The 9,076-nt window shown below is 48.8% G+C and overlaps 1 protein-coding gene across 1 annotated transcript; it reads left to right on the forward strand.

The window, feature by feature from the left end:
- Window positions 1–3,391: 3,391 nt before the first annotated feature.
- Window positions 3,392–5,216, forward strand: Tmem158 (transmembrane protein 158). Its single transcript, XM_005337941.3, has one exon. The coding sequence runs from the start codon at window positions 3,666–3,668 to the stop codon at window positions 4,554–4,556; it is 891 nt and encodes a 296-aa protein (XP_005337998.2). The 5' UTR covers window positions 3,392–3,665; the 3' UTR covers window positions 4,557–5,216.
- Window positions 5,217–9,076: the final 3,860 nt, after the last annotated feature.

The raw sequence follows: 9,076 nt of genomic DNA on the forward strand, positions 1-9,076 counted from the left end.
ATGAAAGTTCTATGCATCATTACTAATTATTGTCTTTGAAGTCTTCATTGGTTTCTACTAATACATTCCATATCGGCAAATTTGCTGCCCCTGTTTTACAGACAAAACAGAGATTCATCAAAACCTTCCTCTTATTTTATAAAAGTTACAGGATTTAGGGCAGCGGAAGGGGGCTCATTTGCCTTCAATCTGCTAGAAAGAACATCTGGGTGGCTCAGATGAATAAAATAAAGGTCCATCAACATCTAAAAAAAATTTTTTTAAAAAAAGAGTAAGCAATGACCTAAGTTGCAAAGCAGCTGTCCCTCTCCACTCCCTAAGACACTGCACACATCCCTGCCTGTTGGCATGGTCCAATCTATTGAATTCACTCACTCATTCCTCAGCTATTTATTGAACCCTGATTGTATGCCAAATACTGTTCCATTGAACAAATCAGATAAAGTCCTGCCTTGTGGGAGCAGCTATGTGAATAAAGGGAGAGACAGTATACAAAGAGGAAAAAAACACAAAAATCTCTCAACTGCCCATCAGCACCAGGAAGTAGTGGAGCCATGCAGAGGAGGAGGGAGACCAACGTGTGTATAGAAAAGGATGCTCTTCTACAGTGAGGAGTCAGGAAAGGCCTCTCTGAGGAGCTGACACCTCAGTAGAGATTGAAAGGAAGCCAGGGAGCAAGCAAGGCACACATCAGAAAGAACAGTGTCCAAGGTAGAGGAAATGGCATGGGCAAGGGCCTGAATCCAGAGTGTGTTCAGTGTATTCATGGAACAGCAAGGAATTCAGTGTGGCCAAAACAGGCAAAGCGGGAGAAAAAGTGATAGGGGATGGACCAAGAGGTGGCTGGGAACCACAGCTCATGAACAAGTCCCAGCCTATATCTCAGGCAGAGTTTTTAACCAGTAGGCAGACACTCAGTGTTGGGCACCTCTTGCCCCTGGCTGGCCCTCCAGGTCCCTTTTGAACTGAAAGGAAGAGCACAAGCAGGTTGCGAAAGGCAAGAAATATATATATTTGCAGAAGTCATGTTTGTATGTTTTAGAGAATATTTTGAAAGTGCAGAAAAGAATGATGTTGCAAATGCTGAAAAGTGGCTTTGGGTTCCAATGTCCATGAGATGAGATACCTCTAGTTCTTTAAAAAAACAACACAAAACTCTGAGTCAGGGGACACTGCACTGAAATTCTGATTTTGCTACTAACTGCTATGGGACATCAGGTTAGTTATTTACCATCTCAGAGCCTCAGTTTTCCCATGATAAAGTGGGTCTCACCCATCGGATTGTTGTGAAGATTTAAAGATGTGTGTAAGACACCAGGCATGTAGAAAGTACTAAACAAATTGTAGCAACCCGAGCTATTAACAAATAGGCAAGTTTGTTCAATCGACAAGTATTTACTAGGCCTCTGCCCTGTCCTAGGTATAATAGTAAACAAATTCCAGTTATCCAAAAAGACAGCAAGTCAATCTAGAAACTAAGAGCTGTGCAATGATCTGAGTGGTGATTTCATTCTGAATGAGAGTTAGGTAGCAGAAATCTTGGCACACGCTGGAAAAGTAGGCTGAATGCGGGTTACTGGGATGCAGGGCTCCTACAGCAACATCTTTGCAGGGAACCACTTCGCTCTCCAAACAGATTGCTGTCTTCTCCCTTTGCTGCCGACTTCTCCACAGGAGAGCCCCCAAGAAAGCTCAGGAAGCCCTTGCCTCTGACTGAAGCCCCAGAGAATGTCATTTTCCATCATGGACAGTGGCTTGGCTCAAAAACACATCTTTGAAGACCAGGCCTCTCTCAGCCCTAGGGACCACCTGACACCCTGTCCTTGGACAATGACCAACACATGGCACCAAAACAGTTCTGCCACATCAGGTGGTAGCTTCTGTTCCTGGGATATGAGACTGGAAGCAGTATTTTTTAATTTAAAAAAGCAACTTTTAATAAAAGCATGAAATTTTCACATGACCCTCTCTGGTAGCACCAGGGATGCCACCAGTGGTGCTCAACAAATCTGGAGATTTTGACTGATTTTTAGTGCATCTCCCACACAGTAGGCCCACTTGGTATTCTCACAGCAGGTGAACCTTGAGAAATTCCAGAAGGTCAACTTGGGCTGGACCAATAGTGACTATGTAAACTAAGTGAGCAGAGGGACAGACACTGGGCTTCAAGCATTCATGATCATAGTACCCTTGCAAGGCAGGTTCCGCCAGCCCCACTACCAGAATGGGACACCAAGGCCAAGTAAGAATAATGATTTGCCCAACTGGGAAGAGGTGGGGTATTTTGAGGCTGTTTTTACAACATTCTCAACCCTATTTTACTCATTGGTAGAAAACAATAGATAAAAGATCTCAGAAATGTAATGGGTTCCAAGGCCTAACAATGGATATAGTTCTGTAGCTAGTTCTGGCTATTGACAGTTCATTTCCCATCCCTCCACCCTTCCCTCTCAGTCTTATGGAGCACAATGGCTTCAAAGGGCAGGGGCATTACCTGAAGGAGTGCCAGTGAAGTTTGTTTCCAAGTGTGACAGGCCAAACGACTAGGAAAGAGATTTTAATATAAGTTTGATCTTGACACATTACTCATGGCAGCCTGTCCTCCCAACATGGCTACAGAATTTGAACATTTGGTGAATTCTAACATACAGATCTTTTGTAAATCCATGCTTACTTGACCCATCAGGCAGGCACCCTGTGGGGTGGAACAGTCACCTGTGCATAGGACTCTGAATCGGAACCCCCAGAGGGTCAAAGCTGCAGGTCTCATCCCCACCAGCCACTTGGCACCGGGAACTCCATAGAGTTCTTGGAATTTTTTCTCAGGGTTTGTCTGCTGTGAGGAGAGTAATACCAAGTGGGTCTACAGAGTGAGAAAGGCATTAAAAACCATTCAAATTCTCCAGACTTGAGGTTTTAAGGGACATCGTAGAAAAGCAAAAGAGGTTAGTCGTGTAGAGGTCAGCTTCTGGCTGATGTGGTGGCATGGGGAGGCCTTTCCCCTCTCTCAGCCTCAGTTTCTCCTTTTGTAAAACAAAGGGGCTCCAGGAGAGACAATGACCAACACACGGCACCAAAACAGTTCTGCCATATCCGGCGTGACGGAGGGATGATCTAGGGATCCTGGAGCCTCCCTCCGAGGACGCAATCCTCCTAGAGCGCAGGGGAGCGTTCTTGGGCTTCCCCGCTGCGCACCCGCACCCAGCGAAAGGGACTCTCACTCAGCGATCGCCCGACCCACGCGCCCGCCTCGAGCTACCCTGGCGCCCAGTCCCGCATCCCGCCTTGAGGGGTCCTCCGGTGTCCTCACCCTGCTGGGGGTAGGAACCCACCCTCCACCAAGTACCCGCGCTCAGCGAGCGGGAGGCGGGATGGGGTGGGGCGGGGCGGGGCGCGCGGGAGGCGGAGCAAGCCGGGGAATCCTGCTCCGGGTGAGCCACAGCCCGCAGAGCAGCCCGGCGGTCCCAGGGCTCCAGCGCCGGGGGCGGAAGGGAACCCCAGACGCAGCGGTCTGGAGAGGTCCCCGCGCCCGGCGAGCCGCCGCCTCCGCGGGCTGGCATCCGCCCCGCCACCAGCTCCCGCGCCCCGCTGTCGCTCGCCGGCCAGTCGCCCGCGCGCCATGCAACCTCCTCCTGTCCCGCGCGCGTAGGCGCCCGCCACAGGCCATGCTGCCCCTGCTCGCCGCGCTGCTGGCCGCAGCCTGCCCACTGCCGCTGGCCCACGGAGGGGCTGCGGACGCGCTGGGCTTCTTCGGGGCGCCCTCCAACGCTTCGGTCAATGCGTCGTCCGCGGACGAGTCCGACGCCCCGCGGCTGCTGGCCTCGGCGGCCCCGGGGTCCCCCGAGCGTCCGAGCCCGGAGGAAGCGGCGGCGGCGACGCCTTGCAACATCAGCGTGCAGCGGCAGATGCTGAGTTCGCTGCTTGTGCGCTGGGGCCGCCCGCGAGGCTTCCAGTGCGACCTGCTGCTCTTCTCCACCAATGCGCACGGCCGCGCCTTCTTTGCCACCGCCTTCCACCGAGTCGGGCCGCCGCTGCTAATCGAGCACCTGGGGCTGGCCGCGGGTGGCGCGCAGCAGGACCTGCGCCTCTGTGTGGGCTGCGGCTGGGTGCGCGGCCGCCGCCCTGGCCGCCTCCGGCCCGCCGCGGCCACTGCCACCGCCGGGGCGCCCACCGCGCTGCCCGCCTACCCAGCGGCGGAACCGCCCGGACCGCTGTGGCTGCAGGGCGAGCCGCTGCATTTCTGCTGCCTGGACTTCAGCCTGGAGGAGCTGCAGGGCGAGTCGGGCTGGCGGCTGAACCGCAAGCCCATCGAATCCACGCTGGTGGCCTGCTTCATGACCCTGGTCATCGTTGTGTGGAGCGTGGCCGCCCTCATCTGGCCAGTGCCCATCATCGCCGGCTTTCTGCCCAACGGCATGGAGCAGCGCCGGACCACCGCCAGCGCTACCGCGGCCGCCCCCGCTGCAGTGCCGGCGGGGACCACCGCGGCTGCCGCCGCCGCCGCAGCTGCAGCCGCTGCCGCTGCGGCTGTCACCTCGGGGGTGACCACCAAGTGACTCGCTCCGCTCCTCCCTGCGTCCTCCCTGTGTCCGCGCTCGTGGGTGCCTTTCTCGCCGGGAGACTCGGCAGGTGTGCTTCGTGCTGTAGTTATCGTTAGTTCTTTTTCCGGGGAGGGGGCCGCAGGAGAGCCCCAGCGATTTTGAAAAGCCAGGTTTGTGCTGCGCTTCCTGTTCCGAAAAGCAGGTGCAAGCCTTTGGATTGAGGGGTGGGATCCACAGCTCCGAAGACAGAGCAGGGAAAAGGGGCCCTTTCCCCTCTATTGCATCCCCCTGCCCGCCTTCCTCCCCGCACCCACGTGCCCTTTATTCATGGCAGAAAAATGACCAAATCCTGTGTATTTGTTTTATATATTTAATAACTGTTTTAAATGAAAGTTTTAGTAAAAAAAAATACAAAACAAAAAGATTAAATTGCTATTGCTGTAGTAAGAGAAGCTCTTTGTATCTGAACATAGTTGTATCTGAAGTTTGTTGTTTTTTAATTTATTTTAAAGGGGGGAGGGCATGGGAAGGATTTGACACCGATATATTGTTATCGCTAAAAATGAACTTTAAGAACCTTTTCCAAGTCGATTTATCCAGTGACGTGGCCTGGTGGGCGTTTCTTCTTGTACTCCTGTGGATTTTTGGCTTTTAATACAGACATTTTCCTCCAGAGATGCGTATGTAGCTTTGTCTTTATTGGAATTAGGGAAAGGAATCCAAGAATTGTAAGACATTAACCTAGAACCTGGAGAGGGAATTCCTAAAAAGTTACAGAAGGGCCAGATGAGGGAAAGAGCTTACTTGCCCTAAGGGTAGTTGCAATGTCTTCCAACACACTGGCCCCCAATACCCAGCCTTCCCTGCTATCACAGTGGCTAACAGGGTTTCGCATGATTTATCTTTTTACTCTCTGCCCCAAGCTTTGCAGAACACCCAGAAAAGTGTCAAAATGGTAAAAAATCAATAGACCCTCTGAGCCAGATGTCCTTCATGGAAATGACTCATTTAAAAAGATATATAAGTTTCAAATTGCTATGCATAAATTTTATCAGATGAGCACATCTCAAGTGCTGGCTGTAAAATGAGATGTTATTTGGGCATTAATAAGATTTTTAAGGTAGATTCTTGGGTAATAAATAAGTTAATGATCACAAGATTTTCTTCACTTCTGGCTTCCATGATGTAGTGTCTGTTATGTAGTAGTTTCAGATTTGGGGGGTTTTCAGCAGAGTAAATGAAAAATCGTTAATACAATTTAATATAAAAATAATTTTTGAAGTCTTTTAAAAAATAAGCTGCATTTCCTTTCTCCATCTTCTCCCCACTTTTGAGTTAATAGCTGAGATTGTTCTAGAGTTATAGTTCTCCAACTATAGTCCCTGGACCAGCAACATCAGCATCAGCTGGGAACCTGTTAAAGATGCAGAACCAGAAACTCTGGGATACAGCCCAGCAATCTGTAGTTTAACAAGCCCTGCAACAGATTCTGATGCATTTCGAGGTTGAGAAATGCTGTGTGCTAGCAGAAAGGGAAATTCAGCTGTATGTAGTCTCCTTCTATCTTGAGATGTCTCTATTATATCAGAGAAGTGGGATGCTTCCTCCCCCCAGGAATCTGTCTGAAGGAGAGGCTGAGTTATTGCCTACAGCTTCAGTTTCCTCCCACCTCAGCAAACACATACACACCTCCTTGGTGTCCAGGAACGACTCTGGCAGGTGCCAGGTACTGAGATGGGTCTTCCTCTTTCTCCTATTCTGGACATTGAAGATTTTCTGTATTTGTTGTATTATAAATCCTTATTGACACTTCAAATTTTCAAATGCCACAGAGCAAGGTAAATTATGATCTTCACTGTTCTGGAACCCTGTGGTAATTAGCAGGAGAAAACCAATAAATTTGCTAACCTGTATCAATTTTAATACAATCACAGTATTTGTAATCCTGGAAGAACATCAAGTATTCCCACTACACATCACTTGGCACCTCTCCCTCCCCCCGGTCCCTTCCTTTCTTCCCCCCAATACGGAAACTAGGGTTCAGAGAGGCTTAGCATCTTGCTTACAATCAGACAGCTACATAAAACTCAGGAATTATTCTTCCCTCGATAGTATTTTTCATCAGCTCTTCTGTTGAGAGGCGTGTGTGTGTGTGTGTGTGTGTGTGTGTCCCTAACAAATACTTTCCTTAACATTTTTTCAGTTGTAGGAGACAATACCTTTATTTTATTTATTTATGATGCTGAGGATCAAACCCAGTGCCCTATACATGCAAGGCAAGCACGCTACCACTGAGCCACATCCCCATCCCAATAAATACCTTTATAAGATGGGTTAGATATATTAACATTTATTGCTATAGCAATATACCTTCCTGAGGTAGATCCTTGTAATTGCTGGTGGAGCCTACAGTGTGTGTGAGAGAGCATGTGTGTGTGTATATGTGTTTGTGATGGACCAGTTAGTTCTAGAAAGTGAGGAGGGAGCCTGCAGTTCTCTTTCAGTAGGCTTACCCACTGGTAAAGGAGGTCAGGCCCTGGCAAGCTCAGCTTGGGGTCCGTGCCTTATGATCAGGTTGAAGTGCACCATCTCAATAGTGAAACACTTCCGACTACATATTTAACTAAGGATTAACCATTAGTTCCTCTTGGACAGGAAAGGAAGTTGCCCCTGTCACGTGTATACATGCATACATGGAATCCTCATATTCCAGCCCACTCACAGTCTTCTTGGCATGGCCTGAGTTGCCAACAATACAGCTGAGTCCTCAGGATAAATCATCATGCTCCATTATTTTCCATTCTGAGAGGATGTTGGGGAAGGTTCGTATTCACCCCCCAAATATGCCACCATTACTACTGACTTTTCTACATTCACTGGGAGAGATGCCCTGACCCCAAATCTGAACATCCCAGTCTTCTGGGGCTCACCTTAACTGAACATAGCCACCATGCCCAAAGCAACACCTCCACCTAGAGCACCCCATTCAGTGACTCCTTAACAGAGGGAGCAGGAAGACCAGCCCTCTCACCTCAACTTCTGACAGCTCTAAAGATCCTACAGGCATCAGGACTGACTCCCCACAGGGCTAGCTGAGACTTCCATGGAGACTGCCTGGAGGTCAGACTACTCCCTCTGCCCACTTCTACCTTTTCCTATCCCTTCCCTTCCAGAGCCATTAACCCAAGGGAGTTGGATCTGTCTTCAGTTTGCTTCTTCAAGAACCCAGCCTTGACAGATAAAAATCCTAGTGGCATGCAGAATTGTTCTAGCCAAATGATCATTAGGCATCTATAAGGAGCATACCACATGAATGATCATCATTTGCATCCCTTTTATATAGATCACACATTTCTATTCTTTCTTTTCTATCTGGATAGTCTTCTAATAACCACAATCAGTGGTGATAGGAAAAATGTCCCCTAATACCATTTCTTACTTCATCATCACCCTCATACATATCCATGTCAAAAGAAGAAGGCTTTGCTTTTTTTCCTGTCATATCACCTTATTAGTAAGGATGTGCTGGATCATGCTGAAGTAACAAGCAAACACAACTTCTCAGCAGTTTAACAAAAGAAAGGCTTATTCCTTTTTCATGCTATGTGTTCAAGATTTAGGAGGGCCATTCCTAAAAGAATTCAATCTGGAAGAATTCAACAAAAGAACCCTCTGGATCCCTTGGATCTGGGAATTCAGAAGGATGGGTGAAGAATCAGAGTTTAAATGAGGGGAAAAGACATGGAAAGAAAGTTATGTAAATGGAAAATAAAAAGGGAGTCAGAATAGGCAACCCAGATGCCTAGACCCAGCTCCAAGTTCTTTAACACAGGGGCATTTTTCACATGTGGGGACAGCTAAGGTTATGGAGCAGAACTGGAACACAGGCCTCTGCCTGCACTCAGTGTCTGTGGGCCCTTCTGCTCTATGTAGTCTTCTCGTGTAGATCTCCCTGCCAAGCCTGCATCTTCTCATGCACTTGTTCTTGGTCTTCTTGGGTTCTTCCCCTAAGGACAGTGTTCCTACTAGCCTCCAGCTCAGGAAGTTTTTTTTAAGATTTTTTTTTAAAGTTGTAGATAGGCACAATACTTTTTTATTTATTTATAAATAAATGAGGATCAAACACAGTGCCTCACGCCTGTGAGACAAGCGCTCTACCACTGAGCCACAATCCCAGCCCTTAGGAAGTTTTAAGGCACTCCCTCCTCTGGGCCTCCCACCAGCTCTGAGTAACTTCTTAAACGTGACAAGATATTTCCTGATGTCCCACCCAGCAGACTTGTGTCCTGTCAGCCTCTGCTGTCTGCCTTCTCCAAAGCTGGGGTCCCTTCAGCAGACAGGACCCTATTCTTCTGCAGCCCTCTCTGGCCTATCAGTCCTAACAACAGGCTGGCACCTTCTCTTACTATATACCTCTAGCCATCAGGATCACAGGACTCAGCCCAATGGTCCATCTATCTCAAAGTACCTCACAGTGTACTTCCCTCTCACAATCTCACCATCTCCAAGCCTGTGCTGACACTTGGGCTAGATCT

This window comes from Ictidomys tridecemlineatus, chromosome 2, assembly GCF_052094955.1.
Source record: "Ictidomys tridecemlineatus isolate mIctTri1 chromosome 2, mIctTri1.hap1, whole genome shotgun sequence".
NCBI classification, from domain to species: Eukaryota; Metazoa; Chordata; class Mammalia; order Rodentia; family Sciuridae; genus Ictidomys; species Ictidomys tridecemlineatus.